This window comes from Choloepus didactylus, chromosome 4 (assembly GCF_015220235.1).
Source record: "Choloepus didactylus isolate mChoDid1 chromosome 4, mChoDid1.pri, whole genome shotgun sequence".
In the NCBI taxonomy this organism is placed as follows: Eukaryota; Metazoa; Chordata; class Mammalia; order Pilosa; family Megalonychidae; genus Choloepus; species Choloepus didactylus.
In genome coordinates, this window is record NC_051310.1 from 87,344,955 (window position 1) to 87,363,457 (window position 18,503).

Here is an 18,503-nt window from a genome sequence, read left to right on the forward strand (position 1 = left end):
CACTATCTATGAGCTATCCCATTCCACTGACATCCTTTATGAGTGCCTTGGGCTAAAATCTTTTTCTCTGGTTCCATATGTGCAACTTTCTTTGAAATTCCTTAGAAACTCACTTGATTTAGCAAGAAAGCCTGTCCTGCTGAGGCTGAGAAAAAGCCACAGGGCAAGATAACAACATATAGAAGCTGTGAGGTTGCCCACCCTGATGGTGGCTGTGGGTTGTAAGCTGCTATGGCTGCCTGAGGTCCCCTGCACTCAGGTAGGGTGCACCCCACCCTGCCCCGTCCCGGCAGCAAGTCACCAATACCGTGCTGTTGCAGCCAGCGAAGCAGGCAGACAGGTAGGTGATCCCATCTGCCCCACACACTGGAGTGAAGGAATCAGTTTGGCATTCACAGTTTTTATTGCAGGGCGAGTAAGGGTCCAGGGCTGAGCCGGGTGCTGAGCTGCAAAAGAAAAGAAAAACGGGAGCTGTCAGACACAGGGGAGTTCCCCATAGGGTCCTCCGAGTGACAGCCCCCTGTCCTCTGCCTTCTGTGCGGAGCCACATGGAGTCCTTGCTCATGGAATTCTTACCTGGCACCCCCTTCCTTCCCCTCTGCCAATTTTAGTCCTCCCTGTCCTTCAAGGCCTGCCCGGGGCCACCCCTAAGAGCTGTGCGACTTGTGTCCTACACAATGGTGCCAGGCAGGGCAGGCGGGTGAGGGCTGAGCCTGGCTTCTCATCAAGCACCAGGCTCTGTCTGCCTGAGAAAGAGGCCCCTTTTTATCGTTCGCACACTTTGAGCTGGTGGCAGCGTCACTCGGTTCCTGCCCACCCCCTAGGTGAGGCTGATCCCCATCGCCGCAACCCCAGCTCACCACCCCAAACCCCTCTGGATCAACAATCGTGTCTCGCACAGCTGAGCGCTGCCTTCTTCCTTCTGTGGGCTGGTCCTTGTCTCTTAGCTTCATTCATCTCAGCAGACAGTAAGCCGCATGAAGCTCAGTGCATTGCTGCAACCAGCCTGGCCTCAATAATTACAGACTGCTTGGTTCATTTTCCTGAGAAAAATAACACTAAAGTGTTTGAAAGTTTCCTTTGCATCATTAAAAGCCCAGTTCCCTAGAGCAAGCAAACTGCAAAGACGAAAAGGGTAGAGCTGGTGTCTTTGAGTACTCTAAGAAAGGAAGTATGTCTTCTTCACCCTACTATTTTTGGTGTAGTCTCCAGGGCTCAAAGCCCTTCATGAAAATAAAGATGAGGATGATGATGCCTGATGACTCATAAGTCAGGCATTTTCAAGGCACTGCATGTGCTATTTCATTTATTCTTAGTATAACTGCAGTGGGCAGGTGCAGTTATTGTCCCCATGGTTACAGATAAGGAAACCAAGGCACAGACAGGTTACATAACTTGTCCAAGTGTGTGTAAGTCCTGCAGTTTTTTTTCTCTTTTACTGAAGAATAACTTCATTATGACCTGTTCTTTTAACTGGAACAGTTTCCTACTTGAGAGCTGAGTAATTCAGGGTAAGGGCTGGTGATCTTTCTCTCCAAGTCCTGTTATTTACAGCATGGGTGAACTAGAAGACACCACATCTGGAGAGGAAGGAACTGGGGTTTGGAGGAGGTCAGCCTAGGGTGGTGGTCAAAGGCGCCTGAGGGGCGGATGGTGCTTGGGCTGTGCTTGGAGGTAAACATCATTGCCTCGGTCTCTGCTCTACCATTCCACCCACTCGCCCTTGCTGAGGGCCACAGATAAACCCCAGCTCCACTTGCATCTTCTGGCTTAACTGCAGGAGCAGGTCCAGCTGCCGGGAGCAGCCTGTGGGGAGAGCCCCGTCACCTGCAGGCCAACCACGCTGCAGCCCCAAGGCAGCTTCATTAGAAAAGGGACAGCTGTTGCTGCTGGATGTGAAAAGACTCTTTCATTCCCTCTAAAGGCACTTCAGATTGGATGTCAAAGCCTTGGAAAAATAATTAGGAAATGAGAAAAATGGTCCCTTAAGGACTCACTACTCCCCTCCATCCTTCCTTTCCTCCTTGCTTTCCTTCTCCCTTCCCCACTCGTCAATACCCACCAGGAGCCGGACCCTGTCTAAGGATACTTCTGATAGCTTACGGGGCTATTGACATCTATATTTTCACTTTAAGCTGAACTTTAAAATAAACCTTATTTTTCTTTTCTGTATTCATGCCATTCATCAAGTCAAATGACACAGATAATTTGAAAATTCCAGAGGTGGGGAGTGAATGGGTTATATCCTCCAGTGTGCTCTCCCGGCCACTCTGGAGAGAGCTTTGCAGGTGGAGCAGTCTGCCCTTTCCAGCCAGGGCACCACACGGATGCTTCCACCTGGGAGCAAGAGGCAGAGGCGCCATCACCTCCTCTGCTCACGGTCGGTGCAACAACAGGGCTCCATCAGCCCGCCATGGGAGAGCGTCCGGGCATCCTGTGGGCGGGCAGGGGCTGAGACGGGCATTTCCGGTGCTTACTTGTTTCCATAGGGAACAGTAACCCCAGCCACGGGGCCCGTGTCGCAGCCCAGGAAGAGGAAGGAGACGTAGCAAGCCGTGGACACCAGGTTGACGAGCATGGCCATCCGGATGGCCCCGAGCGCAGACAGGCTGAGCTTCTTCACCAGGAGGCCGCCCAGGAAGATGCCCAGACAGGCGCAGGGGATCGCAGTCATCCCTGGAATAGGAGCAGAGGAGCAGGGCCGTCACTGGGGAGAGAAGGGCCCACCAACATGGAGGCTGAGCCCTGCAAGGACAGAATTCCCAAAACTCCACTGCGGTGATCCCCAGGTATCAACTAAGGCCCTGATCTCTGCCCTCCAAGAGCTCCCAGAGAATTGGGGGAGAGGGACAAGGACAAGCCCAGGTGTCAGGAGTCTGTGTGCACCCACCTGTTGTCCTGAGTGGGGTCCAATCACAGAAAACCCACAAGACTGATGTGGGAGAACAAAGAGCCAAAGTCAGACAGATGGATGTGTTACATACATTTTAGGAAAGGAGATCTCATTGAGCAGTGATGCGCTCTATGTGCATTTTTGAGGTGATGAAGGAAGGAGATTCAAGATTGGGGATTTGCTCTCCTTCTTCTAATTAGGCAAGGAGGGCTTTGTAGAAGGGTCTGGAGGTTGTTAAACCCAAAGGTGACAGAACTCACCAGCCCACAGAGACAGGCTTTAACCAGCTCGCCAACTGCTCAGAAAGTAGCATCAATTGCATCAATAAGTTTTTAGCTCTTGGTGACTATCGGTATTAAAAAATATTTTTTTTTCTTCTCTTATAAACAGAGCTATCTGCAAGGCAGCAGGATCATAAACTTCCTACACTTGATTCTCAAGACGTGTGGAATTTTAGGAGGACCACGCATCCTAGGATTCCAATCCCCTGTTTAGTTTTGCTCTCTTCTGATTCATTTCATTTAAAGCCCAACTTTAAGCTACTGTGTGTCATTTATCTACTGCGTAGATTAGGCACAGCCATATTTTCCAGTCTGGGCTACCTCCTCCTTGCCAATCAACAGGTTCCAGGGTCAGTCAACTGTATCAACTGGCTGGTAAGTGCTAAGGAGAATGCAAATTAATTTTAATATTAGGATAAGAAAAGCATAATTGGAGAGGCTGAGCTCTGCAAGCAAACAGCACAAGTCAGTTTTAGAGCCAACACGTAACAGCCATGTATTATCTGCAGCTCTTGGAATATCTGTCATGGTTTAACCCCTTGGTATAGAAGTGATCTTCATGGTGTAGCCCCTGTGCGCTTCTCCACCCTCCTCTTGTACTGTGGTCCACCCCAGCCGTGCTCATTCTTTGTCTTTTGGGAACAGGCCAAACCATTTCGGGCCCCAGGCCTGGGCACTGGCTGTCCCCTCTTCTTGAACACTCTTGCCCTACGTCTTCACTAGTTGTCCCCCACCTCCCTACAGCGTGGTCTTCCCAGACTGCATCTAAAGTGGTGCATGCACTCACCCTCTCCCCTGCCCTGGGAGCCTCCACTGCCTCTTGCTTTACTTTACTGCCTCCATGGCTCTCACCACCATCTGATGCTGCCTCATTGACTTTTGGTTTTCTTGTTTCTTGTTCTCTGTACCCCTACTAAGATGAATCTTCCTGGAGGACAAGAATATTTTCCTTCCCATTCAGTCCAGGAAGAATTCCCTGGTATTTGGCACAGAGCAGGCACTCAAGGATTATTTTCTGAATGAATGAAATGGTGGGGAGATGGAATCCACATGAAAGAGCACTAATGAGCATGTGTCTGTACCCAGAGAGCAGGCCTTCGTTTCATTGGATTTCCTACCAGAGGTGGTGGTGGGGACCAACAAGGAGGTGCCCATGGCAAGAACGCACTTTCAGGAGCTCTTCTCCAAGCCACCACCAGCCTTTCCTCTCCTTCCTGATGTGTGCACCTTCTTAACACTCCAGGCAGTAGCCCCAAGTCCCATCCTCAAATGCTAACCTACGCAGCCTGAGTCCTTTTCATCTCCACTCACAGATCAACACCATCAGCCCCTCCATCATCCAGGCTGCTATTCTGTAAACTCTGCCCAATTTGCAGATGGGCTTCGTGGATGCCCCAGGGCGGCTGAAAGGGTGCCATCTCCTCAGCCCATGGGGGCTGCAGAAAGAGCACGTTCTCACATGAGCTTCATGCTCCTGATACCTTCTGTACCCGAGCTGTGCACGTCCAACCCTCTAAGTCTGCGCTAATTGGAGTGGGCAGGGCCCAGGACAGAGCACACATGCTGCATTCCTGCATCGCTGAGGGAGGTGGGCTGAGGGGCTGCTCGTCCACTCAGCAGGAGAGGTCCCCCGTGCCAAGCCAAGCACTCTCATCTACAGAAATCACGGGGAAACCAACAGGTGCAAGCAGGCCAGATTGTTTTTCTGACCTCCCGCTCTGCATGCTATTGATTTGTTTGTCAATAGAACACTCAGGAATTGGTTCTGAAGTAGAGCTCCAACACTGACACAACTGTGCAAATGCAGGCAAAATTTAAGGAATGGCTGCAAAAAGATCAGGAGGTGAGAGAGAAAACTCTTTGGCGCTGGAGGACCAAACTGGAGAGATTCTACGGATAATGCAGAAGTTATAACTTTAATTAAAAAAGAGATCCATTTTACCCTGTTGCTGTCAGACGGGTATTAAAAGGCTGATTACATTTTGTTAATACCTCTTGGAAGTAAGATTTACAAAATAGTGGGTGGTAATGAGCTATTAGTAAAAAAGAAGAGAAAACTAAGGTTGTGCTACCCTAGTAGGTCCCAGAGAGAGAGACCATGATCCAGCCACATCACTGGGGTAGGTGTTTGTTAGATTTAATATTTATTTGCTTCATTTATTTAAGTATTTTAAAGTTAGTCACAGACCAATAACTTTCAACTTCTAAATACTTCCATGTGCATCTCTAAAATAATTTTCCTTCTATTTAACGTTACAGTCATCATCACACTTATAAAAATTAATAATACCCATAGTAAACAGAAGTGATAAATATAGTTCGTGTTTGTTTAATTTTTTCCAGAACAGTCGTAGGTTTACAGAAACATCATGCAGACAGTACCGAGTTCTGTGGTAGGTTTCTAAAATTTTAAAAACTGAGATATAAATCATGTGCAGTAAAGTGCACAAAGCTTAAAGGAATAACTCGATGGCTTTTTATACATCTGTATACATCCCTGCAGCCACCACTCCCATCAGGCTACAGAACTTTTCCAGCACCCCAGGAGGATCCCTGGTGCCCACTATGGGATAGTTCCCTTCAGAGGGAGTGGTTATTCTGGCTTCTCTCACCTTAATTGACTCTTTCTTTTTTATTTCATATAAATACATACTCTTTCTGTGTCTGATGTCTTTGTCTCAATGTGGTGAGACTTATCCACATTGGAGAATGAATCAAAGTCCTTTCTTTCTCATGCTGTGTAACAGACCATGATATGAACGTTCCATCTTTTTTTTAATGCGTTCTATGGTTGATGGACATTCGTGTGGTTTCCAGTTTGGGGCTATTACACATAAATCTGCCATGAACATTTGCCTTTTTGATGGCCATGAACACTCCTTTCTGTTGGGTATATGCCCAGGAGTGGGACTGATGGGTCATGGGGTAAGTGCATGTTTAGCTTTAATAGGTACTGCCAAAAAGCTCTCCACAGTGGTTGTACCATTTAACTTTGTGACCAGTGGTCTACAAGAGTTCCAGTGACTCCACACCCTCACCAGCACTTTCTGTGTCAGTCTGCTGGGTGTGCAATAGTATCTCACTGTATTTGTCTTTAATGTTCTACTTTCAAATATTTTCAAACTTACAGGGCAGTTACAACAATAATACAAACCCCATTCAGAGAACTTCAATATACCCCTATCCCCCCCTCCACATATCCAGAACCACCAATTTTAACATTTTGCCACATCTGCCCTATCATTCTCTCTCTCTATCCATCTATTTATCAATCCATTTTCTGAACACTTGAGTGTACATTACACACATCACATTCCTTGAATACTTAATTCTGCCATGTACATTTCCTAAGAACAAGGATACTCACCTATGTAACAACTTTCAGTGCAGTTATCAAATTCAGTAAATTTAACATTGATAGAGCTTACAGTCTCTGTATCAATTTTTTCACATGCCCCAATAATGTCCTTTCGAGACTTTTTTCCTCCCTTGTCAGATTCCATCCAAGATAATGCACTCCATTTAACTAAAATGTCTTTTTAGTTCATCTCTCTTTTTTTAATTGTGGGAACTTACATATAACACAAATTTTCCCATTTCAACCACTCTGAAGTATGGATTAATCAAATTCACAATACTGCATTAACCTCACCACCTTCCATTACTAAAGTTTTCCCATCTTCCCAAACAGAAACCCTAAACTCATTATGCAAGAACTCCCCATTCCCTGCCCCCCGCCCCTGGCAACTTGTCCTCTAATTTCTGTTTCAGTGATCTTGCATATTTTCCGATATTTTTTTCCAAGTTACCATGGAGCTTAAATTTAACGACCTAAATCTACAGCAGCCTTGTTTGCTTTGATACCAACTTAACTTCAATAGTATACACAAACTATATTCCTATGCCCCTCCACCCCTACCTTTATGTGGTTCTTGTCACAGATCACACATTTATACATTATGAGTCCAAAACCATTGACTTATTAAATTTTACGCATTACCTTTTAGATTCTTTAGGCAGTAAAGAGTAGAGTTACAAACCAAAAATACAATAGTATGGGCATTTATATTTACCCATGTAATTATCCTTGCCAGAGATCTTTATTTCTCCATGTAGCTTTGATTTATTGTCTATTGTCCTTTCCTTTCAACCTGCAGTACTCTCTTTAGTGTATCTTATACAGCCAGTCTAGTGGTGACAAACTCCCTCAGCTTTTATTTATCTGGGAATGTCTTAACCTCTCCCTCATTTTTGAAAGACAGTTTTGCCAGATAAATAATTTTTGGTTGGCAATTTTTTTGCTCTCAGTACTTTAAGTATGTCATCCTACTGCCTTCTTTCTTCCGTGGTTTCTGATAAGAAATTGGCACATAATGTTATTGAAGCGCCCTTGTTAGTGGCACTTTGGTTCTCTCTTGTGGCTTTCAGAATTCTCTCTTTATCTTTGGAATTTACAGTCTGATTATAAAATGCCATGGTGTGGGGCTATTTGGGTCTATCCTGTTTCGAGTTTGTTGAGCGTCTTAGATACTTATATTCATGTCTTTTGTTATACTTGGGAAGTTTTCAGCTGCTATTTCTTTGAATAATCCATCTTCCCCTTTCTCTCTTCTCATGTAGTCAAGAATATTCTTGCTTTCTTATGAGCCTAACAAAATTCTGTTCATCTTCTAAGAACCGCCTTTATTCCCTTTTCCTTTTATTGTGTCTTCCCTCAGTCCTCCAGTGTACTCTAATCTACCAGTTTCCTAGCCTCTCACACTGCTTACTATGTGCTTTTTATATTTTTATAATTATGAACTTTTAGTAATTGCTTCAGGTAGGCAAATCTTACCTTGAGAATATAATCTGAAATTCCTTCTACCAGAGGCCCAACAAATACTGCCTCTGTAGGCCCGGCACAGTGCTGGGCTCTCTAGAGGGTCTCAGTACATTTTTGCAGGATTACTTCCATGACAGCCTCCCTCTGCCCTCTCAGGGGGACTGAGGAATGGACTCACCGAGCAGCTGGTTGGCAGAAGAGGTGGTGAGGTTAAACTGCTGCTCCAGGTACTTCCCCAAGAAGGCAGCAAAGCCGGCCACCACTGCAATCTCCATGCAGGCAGCCAGCACGATGCAGGTGAACACGGGGTTTGAGAGCAGGTGCTTGGTGACCTTCGGGATCACTGTGAGGTGAGGGAAAGCAGAGGGTCAAGGTCATACTCACTGTACTCCCATCTTGGAGCCTCCTGCTCCAAAGACACCTCTTGATGACCCTTTCCATCTCGGTAAATGGCACCAGTAGTCACTGGGTCACTCAGGCTAAAACCAAATCCTGTAATTATGCAGTAATTCCTGAAAACTCTGCCTTCAAAATATATTTAAGTGCAGTCCCTTCTTAGCACCTCCACGTCTGCTTCCCTGATGAGCGCTTCCAGCAGTTCTCACTCAGGGGACTTCCAGAGCAACTCGAAATGGTGTCTCTGTTTTCACTCTTGATCTGATATAACCATTCCCTGCCAAGTAACCTGTGGGAACAGCTCAAATCACTTTCCTGCCCCAAATCTGGTGATGGTCTCTGGTTATGCACCCTGCTCCGTGGTCTGCCCCTTGGCGACCCGACCTACTCCCCACCATGTCGCCTTCCCTCCCTCCAGTCCAGCCCCACCCACTTCTTGCTGCTTCCCGGGTAAACCAAGGTCATTCCCACTTCAGGGCACTGCGCTCGGGGCTCTTCGTTCTACTGCACTGCTCTGCCCCCAGGTCTTTGCCGCAGTATTTGCTCCTCCCAGGTGGTCTTTTCCGATCACCGGATGGAACTAAAAGAAGCCCCCCATACCCAGCCAGGGTACTCAGGGCTTATGTGAGAGTTGATGGTGGGCAGATGCTCTGCTGTGGCTTGTGCACCACTTTAAATACCAACAGAGAGGAGAACAGGTCTTTCTGAGGTCGGATGTTTCAATTTTATTTTATTTTATTTTATTTTATTTTATTTTATTTTATTGTCTCTCTTGTTCTTAAAGTATGTGGTTTCATAAACCACAAACACTTCCTCTTACATTGACACTTTTAAAAATGGAAAAATTTTTTTTTGTTTTCCAAATCCTTTTTTTAAATAATTTTTTTTATTGTGGAATATAACATATACATGGAAATGATAACTTTCCAAGCGCATTTAACAAGTAGTTGGAGAGCAAATTTCAAAGAATGTTATGGGTTACAGTTCCACAGTTTCAGTTATTTCCTTATTGAGAAACATAACATATTTGCAAAAAGATGATAACTTTCAAAGTACGATTTAAGTAGTTATATAGGAAATTTCTAAAAATGTTATGAGTTACAGTACCATAGTTTCAGTTATTTCCTTATATACAAAAAGGTGATAACTTTCAAATTACAATTTAACAATCGGCTAAGCAATCACATTATTTAGATATTTCCAGTGGTTGGGATTCCTGGTATTTTATCTGCAGCCATAGTCACGTGTGGTGTATGCACCTGGCAGAATGGAGAGGGCTCTGGAGGTGCCAGACAATCTCATCACTTCAATGATTCTGCAATTATTTTAATGTGCACTTACAAAACAAGTTAATAGAAATATGAGTGATACATAAATGTGTGTATTATATTAAAATGAGTAAGTAGATTTAACATTAGCTAAAGAAAAGTCTTACATAAATAATGGTACATGTCATATGCAGACAAGGCAAAAATTATAAGGGTGGTCTGCCAATGACTAAATATTTGACACGTGGTGTATTCGTTTCTATCTGTGTAAGGAGAAAAAATAAAACACAGGGTCTCCAATGAAGCAGTTACTGTATCAAGTTTAGGAAAACCTGTTCAATGTCCCTGGTCATACAAAAAAATAAACAGGTGGGAAGTGAGTCGAGCATCACGTCCCAAGGTGATGAATTAGTCAGCTGTCCGAAAGGAAAGGAGCTAATTATGCAAGCTCAGTCTCATCTCCTAGGAGACAAAACCTCTAAATGGCCTAACTAATTAGAATAAAATAATAACAGGGAAAACATAAGTTTTTAGTAATGTTAACAGACAAGTTCAATAAATCAAAATGACAGAAAAATGGATCAGGAATTGGCAGATATACAAAACCTAAAATTTATCATTTCTGGGAAGACACCATTTTCAAAAATGAAAATCAGTAAAACAGTTAGGGGCTTATGAGTAATTTGACATAACAAAAAGAATTTCTTTATGAAAATGGACTGAACCAGATGATGGCAGACTTTGAATCGCTATGGACGAGAGCAACAAGATCCCAAATTCCAACCAAGAGACAATCAGACAAGGATCGGACTGGTCTGCAATGGTTTCTTGCAAAATTACTGAAACCTTAGGAAGGCAACTCTTGGAATAAGTAAATGCACAAATAAAAATAAACAAAAAACTTTAAAAAAGGAAACCACTAAGAATAAAGATCATGAAGAAACAACTCGAATACCCTGGGCTTTATTATAAATGTTCTGTGGTGACGGATGTGTTTATTTTTCAAGCATTTATGATAACCTGGTTTTTCTAGACATGTCATTTCAATTAAATGTTTAGAAGTGTATGCATTTAAAAATTCTATGTTTCAATGTTGGGAAATTTTCCTTTGTTAAATTCACATCACTTTTTTAAGTGTTGTACAAATATTCAGCGGAATATGGACTCTCAGTGTTTAAAATGCTGACTGTTAAACAAATACATGCTGAATAAATCAGGCTTTGTGTACAAAAGCCCCTTAGACATTATAAATCATCATAAATCACTGCTAATGAGAGAAGGCCGCTTTGCTACAGTGTGTGGCGTGTTGTGATGGTGGCAGGTGACTGACAGCCCACGTCATGGAACACTAAGACAGAGTGGCATGTAGACAGGATGGTGTGGAGCACACATAGACGGGATGGTGTGGAGCACACTGAGTGGCCACAGCACTGTCACTGCCATCTCCTTGTAATGAATGAATTTGAAAACCCCTGGCTGTTTACATGTTTTGCCAGGTAATAACACTGCTACTCAATCATTGTGCCCTTTTGGACTTGAGGTATCTAAGCTCCGGAAACATTGCCAATGATGAACAAGGAGGCTGGAGACATTCCAGGAAAATGATCCCCTGCTGTGCTTGTACCGTAGGCTTCTCTCCTTTGTTAGGGTGTAGACTCTTTCAATTCTGGGACTCCAGAAGAACAAAGCACCACGGCCATGCTTGCACATGAATGAAACCGTGCTGAGCTGACAGGGCTGGCATCCGTGGACGACTCCGATCAGGATTTTAGTTTGATTGCACTATCTATCTGGGCCCCAGAATCTCCTTGTCCTTGATCATAGCCATCGAGATTTGCTTGGAGGGTGGAGGGCATTTGCTCAACAAAGGCAACTCTGGCTAATGGGACATTTTTATACTTCAGCAAGCATTTTAATTATTCCAGAAATAATTCTACCTCAGTGGGAAGGACTCCTTGTCAAGACAGGAGTCTGCCTGCTTTGTCTTATTATCTAATGACTGATTTCTCCTTGAATTAGATGTGAAAATCATTAAGTGTGAGAAGCATCTGACTGAGAGCCTGGGGAAGCCTCAGTGGGTCTTACTCGCATATCCTTTCTTCCCTCTGCCAAGCCTATTCACCTCCAGAGATGATAGCTTCCTCTTGCGTTCAGCTGTATTCCTGGAAGGCTCTTCCTTTCATCCCAGGTTTTATCACGTTGACTTATTGTGCTCACAAAAGATTCCTTTTCAAAGGTTCCACCTATCCTCCAAAGCCCCAATTAGAAAGGGGGTACTAATTAGCTTGATCCTTGAGCTATCCAACTGTTTCAAGCTTTTTCACTCAATGGATTGTTAAAGCCCATAAAATCTGACTTTCCAAGGAGGAGGGAGCTAATGAGGTGGGCCAGACAAACAGAAACTGGTGAACCAAAGCTACGCCAGGCCACTGAGCACCTGCACGCTCCCTTCCCCGCCGTTTACCTCCAACCTGCGGATTTAGTCTCAGGAGTCAGGAGGTGACGGGCTGGGAGGCAGGGTGGCTTGATTATGTGTCTTGCCAGCCAGGAAAACCTTTTCAGCTCTCACCAGGAGCACAGTGCTGTCCCTGGCAGGTTAGTACAAAACTGGGAACAGCAGGAGGAGAGTGATCCCTGGGGGAAACCTCAGAAGCCATTCCTCAAGACTGAGCCTTCTTGGAAACTCATGGGTCCTTCAGGAAGGAGAGAGGCCCACTGGAGAAGCGATGAGTTCTAATACTGACAGAGAACTTCCCATGTGCCTAACGCATTCTAATTGTTTAGGGTGGGGAAGGTACCGAGGATCCAGGCAGATTTCAACTCTCCTCTAGGGCTGGGGGCTCTGTGTTTCTTCTTTCAGAGGGGGAGGAAGAGGAGCAGAAAGAGCCTAAGTGTTTCAGACTTAAGGAAGGGCTTTTGTGACATCCCTCCCAGACCGAGTCCCTTTTCCTGCCTTCGTCCTCTCGTTAACATTTAGTGAATCCTTGCAGGATATAGTGGAGAGAGCATGTGATCTGGAGTCAGGAGAGCTGGTTCTGGTCCTGGCTGCAGCACTCACAGGTGTGAGGACCCCAGCACACGGTTTACCTTCCTGAGAGTCAATGTCCGTATTGGTGGCACACCTACCTCATTGGCTGACTGTGCAGGCCAAGCGAGAGGTCCACCCAAGTGCTTCGGAAGTCACAAACCATTCTCCAGGTTTTGATGGTGATTTTTGAGACTTTAAGCTTGAAGCCCTGATCCCACCTTGGCAACTTTGCATTACCTGCTGTCACTCAGTGCGGTTGTCTTTTCTGGGGCAGGAAGAGACCACCTGGTGGTCTGTGAAGGGCTTTGAGAGGAGAGAGCTCTAGCTTTTGGTTGCTCTGGTGCAGCTGCTCTCTTCCCAGCTAGGAAATCCACAAAAGGGCCAGGATGCAAGGGCACCTGAGGGGAGTAAGCTCTATCCTCCCTCTGAGGCTGTAACTCTGTCTGGAAGGCCCATTGTTTTAGGATACATCTGTTGTATAGGGCAGCTGGAGTTTTAGTACATTCTGCTGAAAAGTCGAGTAGTGTCCGCTGATGCCACTTTTTCCTTAAGTGAGTGTATTAGTTAGGGTTCTCTAGTAAAACAGAATCAACAAGAGATATCTATAAATACAAGATTTATAAAAGTGTCTCATGTAACTGTGGGTATGCACAAGTCCAAGTTCCATAGAGCAGGCAGCCGACTGGCAACTCCAATGAAGATGTTCAAAAAACTCCTCAGGCAGCAAACTGGCAATTTCAATGAACACGTTCGATGAACTCCTCAGGAAACCAACTGGCAACTTCAATGAACTCCTCAGGAAACACTTTGCTGGGCAGCCAAAGAAGAAGTGAAGGTCCTCTATCTGTCTCGCTTATAAGTCTTCAACTGATTGGATTAAATCCATCTGATTGTATTATCTCATTGTGGAAGACATGCCCTTCGTTGATGTAATTAGTCACAGCTGCAGCCAGTTGACTGATGATTTAATAAACCAGCCTTCTGGTTTATTCACCAGCCACAAATGTCCTTGTGGTAACAGTTAGGCCAGTGCTTGCTTGACCAGACACCTGGACACCATCACCTGGCCAAGTTGACACATGAACCAACCATCACAGTAAGAGTCTGTTTATTGCCAGAAGAGGCAGCACATCATCATGGTTAAGAACACAGGCACTGGGGCTTCAGTCAGGGCTCAAACGCCTTTCCATCTCTAAGTCTCGATTTCCTAATCTGTAAAATGGTACCAAGGCCTCAGAGTTGGGTGGATTAAATTGGATAGTTCATGGAAAGCAAACATTAGCTTCTGTTATGTGTATGTGTGTTTGTGTGTATGCACGCACTGGTGGGGTTAGCCAGCAAGACAGTGCTCATTTGTTTATTCATTCATTTGACCAATATCATTGATATTATGCCAGGAGTCATACTATGCACTGGGAATGAAAAGCTGAATTAGAGCTTCCTCCTTGGAGAAACAACCATCTTTTGGCAGATACAAACAAACAAACAGTGCACCATGATAGTGGAGTAGCAAATACTTTGCAGGGGCCATGTGGATGATGGAGGAAAACAGCTCCCCTAGCACTGGGCATTATGTGGGGCGAGTGTGTAAAGGAGATGGAGGGAGGGCTTCCTGGAGGAGGCAAGGACTGAGTCCAGTCCAGAAAGAGACCAAGGAAAGAAGGGTATTCCAGGCAGAAGCAGCAGTAAAGAGAGGAACTGATGCTTCCCAGGAATGGCACAGAACACAAGGGGGAAGTGGAACAGATGTGTGGCTGCAGGGGTGGCTGGATCATGACCGTGAAGGACTTCCAGGGAAAGGGACACTGGAGACACTTTCCCAATGAAACACAACAGTATGGACATGAGATTCCATTGCCTACTGAGACAAATATTGCACATTTGCATATTACAGCCCCCTGAATTCCTTCCTCCTTCCAGGTCCCGCCTTTCAGAAACAATTCTACATATCCTGAGCATCTACCCGATTCAGGATGCCACACGAGATGCAGTTGCTGCCCACACACAGCTTACCACGTAGGAGAAGGGGATGAGAAGACATGAAGCCAGGTACGCTAGGAGGCATGGGGAGAGGGGTGTGATATGTTCTGAAGAATGGATCAACAATACAGGGTCATCAAACAGGAAGATCAGGGAGAAGGGGCCTTAGAGCAAGGGTTTAAAGGAAAAGCTATTTGGAGGCACAGGTGAGATGCAAAAATGTGCCTTGGATTGGCAGGCTCCCACCTGGGGGAGACACTGGAGTTTAGCAAGCCCAAGCATTTGTACTCCTGCTGCCTGCTTTGCAAAACAGTATGTGCAGTCATAATAAGATGAGAACTTCCAGGCCATGCTGACATGAAGGAGTAAGAAGTAACAGCTCCTCCACACCATTCCAAACAAGATTCTGGGCTTTTATGACTCCTTTTGTCTGGGTTACAAACCCAACTGCTGGTCATCTTAGTTGCAAATAGACCTTTTAATCCTGCTCTTTTGAGGAGTGCCCTGAGAAGTGATCCATGGTCCTAAATTCCCATAACACTGAAGCTCAGTTTCTTTATCTAGAAATGGGAATAAATAAACCAATCTTACACAGCTGCTGTAAAGATTAAACCAGATGCTAGGGTAAAAGGTGAGGGGAGTTATGTAACTCCCCTTCCAAGGTTCCATGCACAGGAAGTGCCCCATCTGGGATTCGAACCCAGATGGATCTGCTCCAAAGCAAGCAGCACCACATCTCTCCCTGAAGCAAATCCTCGGTGGATGGAGGGGCTGCTCTTAGAGCCCTGCTTGGGGTCTGTGCTATCTGTAGAGCATGGCATGAGGCACAGATTAATGGCTGAAGAAGAAATGCACTTGCAAATCCAAACAAAAAGAATGGGAGGTTGCGATGTATAGATTTTTAGAGCAATGTTAATTCCTCTGATATCTTCAACACTGCTCAGCTTATTTGTCCTCCTGAATCTGGAACACACTGCATGGAGACCACCAGGGCTTTTAAGGCAGCAACTTGGATAAAGAGTACAGGAATGCGGGGTAGAATGGCACACAACTTTTGTGGTAAATGTCCACGTGGTAAAAAACATTGTCTCATGTGGGAACAGAGAGGATGTAAACCTCTGTGACCCCTCTCCGTGTGCTTGCTTGTGTACTATTTGTTCATTTGCATGCTAGCTCACTTTACTGTGTCCTGGCTCCTGGAGATTCTTCTAGGGACTCCACCTTCCTTTCCTGCCAGAACACCCTTTATGTCCATTAAAGCACCTATGGCCTCTGGGAATTGCCAATTCTTAACTAAAAGCCATTAATTATCAGAAGTGAAGCCTGCATGTCTACAGGTCACTTCTGTGACCATGTATGGTCCAGCGTCTCAGACCCATCCACTAACTGCGTACTTGACGGCTCAACGACAGCCCATCCAACGCTTATCTTATTATTTATTTGACATTGTGTATTGAGTGCCTCCCCCTCCTAGGATATAAGCTGCCTTAGTCACTGCTGTGTTCCCAGAGCCTGGTGGGATCTCAGTAAATGCTGATTGAGTTAACCAAATGAGTTAATGAGTGACTTGGAATCATAATCCAAGAACCATGAAGCCATGGCATCTCCCAGACTCAGCTCAGCTCTCTCTCTGAAGAAGCATTTACTGACAGCTCCCTCGCCCCCACCCATGACCCAAAGCCCTTCTTTTCTGGTCTCTTCTATTTCTACAGCCTCGGTGCCTCCTTTTATTGCACGTCTCATCACCCGGGGTTGTCTTCTCTGGCTTGCTGGCCTGTCCCTACATAGGATGGTGAGTTCTTTGATGGCAGAATTGTACCTTTTTCATCTTTGCATCTCTGGAGATGAAAGACATGAGATTACTGGTGCATCTCCTGCAGTCAGAGCCACAGGAAGGGAGGGTCATCATCCTGGGAGGATGGGAGACCTAAGGCTGCCACCACCCAGGGCAAGAGGGAGATGCAGTCTCACACCATCCCGATGTTTTCCTGTGGGTCTGGCTACTGCCACCCTCTCCATGGCTGGCTGTGCTATTAGGGGAGCAGAAGGACCACCTTCCAGCCACCAGGGGTGGGGTGGGGGGCCCCTGGAAGTGAGACTGGGTGGGGGAGGGGGGAAAGGGGTCTTTTTTTTTAATATTAAGCACATATGCCTGGGGATCCAAGCCAAGGCAACTCCAGAGGACACAAACCACACCCCTTCTCGTCTACCAACACATTCTGGAACTCTGAGAGATGAATTTTGAGATCTTCTATGGACAATTCCAAATTGTGACTTCAGAAGAAACCATAGCAGATCATGGGGTCGGATGTGACTTTAGTCATTAAATTAATCTGTCTGCGGAAATGGCACAAGTTCTTTTGATTACTTAGGGACTAACAGGTACCACAACAGACACTTCTTCAATGCTTTAAAGTCTCATGACACCACTGTCACGAATTATATTACAATTTTACAGTTTGTGGAAATGAAACATGGGGAGAAGTTAATTATCATGGAACTAGTGGAGGACAGAATGGGGATCTGACCACAAAGCACATCTGCAGTTCTCTCCATGATTCTCCAGCATTTTCTGTTGAAGGTGCACCTCAGTATGCAGAAACTCAGAAGAGAGACTTGGGCTGTGACGGAATTTCTAAACTGAGCACTAGCCAGGATTTGCACCGGCTGAAGGCTGGCTTGGCCAAGTGCCCAGGTTCCTGTAAAGCAGTGACCATCCACCTTTGGCTCATCTCTTAAAATCCAGCAGGTTCTTCAGAAAACCCGAGAAAGAGGTCCTGGGAATTAGGGAGGACCTGCGTGTGCCTTGCTGGGGAGAGGCTGTGCTAGAAATCACTGGCTTTTGAGGCTGCTGTGCTTCCTCGGCCACACGGACCTTCTCCTACCCAACATGGGAAGGACCTGGTGGGGAGAAATTTTGCATTCTCATTCTGTGTCATTGCTCGCATCTCACCATTTTGTCAGAAAAGCTGCACTTTTTTTTTTCTTTTTAAAGTGATAGTAAGCTTTGCGGCATTCTTGTTATTAGGACTGGGTTAACATCTCTCCCGAGGAACATCTCTCTCATCTTTCATGGAGGGGGATGAAAGGACAGAGTGAATCTAAAGAAATGCACATTGGAGGTGGCTTCTGAGGAATGTCTGCACCAGGTAACGGGAGCCAACTTCAAAAGCCCTCTGCTAGGATAGGCTAAGCCTACTTAAAATTGTGCCTAAGAGTCTCCCACAGAGAACCTCTTTTGTTACTCAGATGTGGCCTCTCTAAGCCGACGCAGCAGGTGAACTCACTGTCCTCCCCTCTACGTGGCACATGACTCTCGGGTGTAAATCTCCCTGGAAATTTGGGACATGACTCATGGGACGAGCTTGGCCCTGGCATCATGGAATTGAGAAAGCCTTCTTGACCTGAAGGGGGAAGAGAAATGAAACAAAGTAGAGTTTCAGTGGCTGAGAGATTTCAAATAGAGTCGAGAGGTTATTCTGGAGGTCATTCTTAGGCATTATACAGATATCCCTTTTTAGTTTTTAGTGTATTGGAATAGCTAGAGTGAAATACCAGACACTGTTGAACTGCAATCCAGTAGCCTCGATTCTTGAAGACAGATTGTACAACTATATAGTTTACATGGTGTGACTGTGAAATTGTGAAAACCTTGTGGTTCATGCTCCCTTTATCGAGTGTATAGACAGATGAATAGAAAAATGGGGATAAAAAAGTAAATGAATAATGGGGGGGCTGGGGGAGTGGGATGATTTGGGTGTTCTTTTTCACCTTTATTTTTATTCTTATTTTTATTTATTTTTTTGGAGAAACGGAAATGTTCAAAACTTGACTG

The 18,503-nt window shown here is 45.3% G+C and overlaps 1 protein-coding gene across 2 annotated transcripts in view; it reads right to left on the reverse strand.

Annotated features, from left to right (window-relative positions):
* SLCO3A1 (solute carrier organic anion transporter family member 3A1) overlaps positions 1 to 18,503 on the reverse strand; it is a 296,702-nt gene that overhangs the window by 38,919 nt on the left and 239,280 nt on the right. For both annotated transcript variants that reach the window (XM_037832968.1, XM_037832967.1), the window contains exons 5-7: positions 8,175 to 8,339; positions 2,478 to 2,676; positions 308 to 446 (exon numbers count right to left, since the gene is read on the reverse strand). In XM_037832968.1, coding sequence (XP_037688896.1) covers positions 308 to 446; positions 2,478 to 2,676; positions 8,175 to 8,339 — 503 coding nt within the window. The remainder of the gene's footprint in view (positions 1 to 307; positions 447 to 2,477; positions 2,677 to 8,174; positions 8,340 to 18,503) is intronic.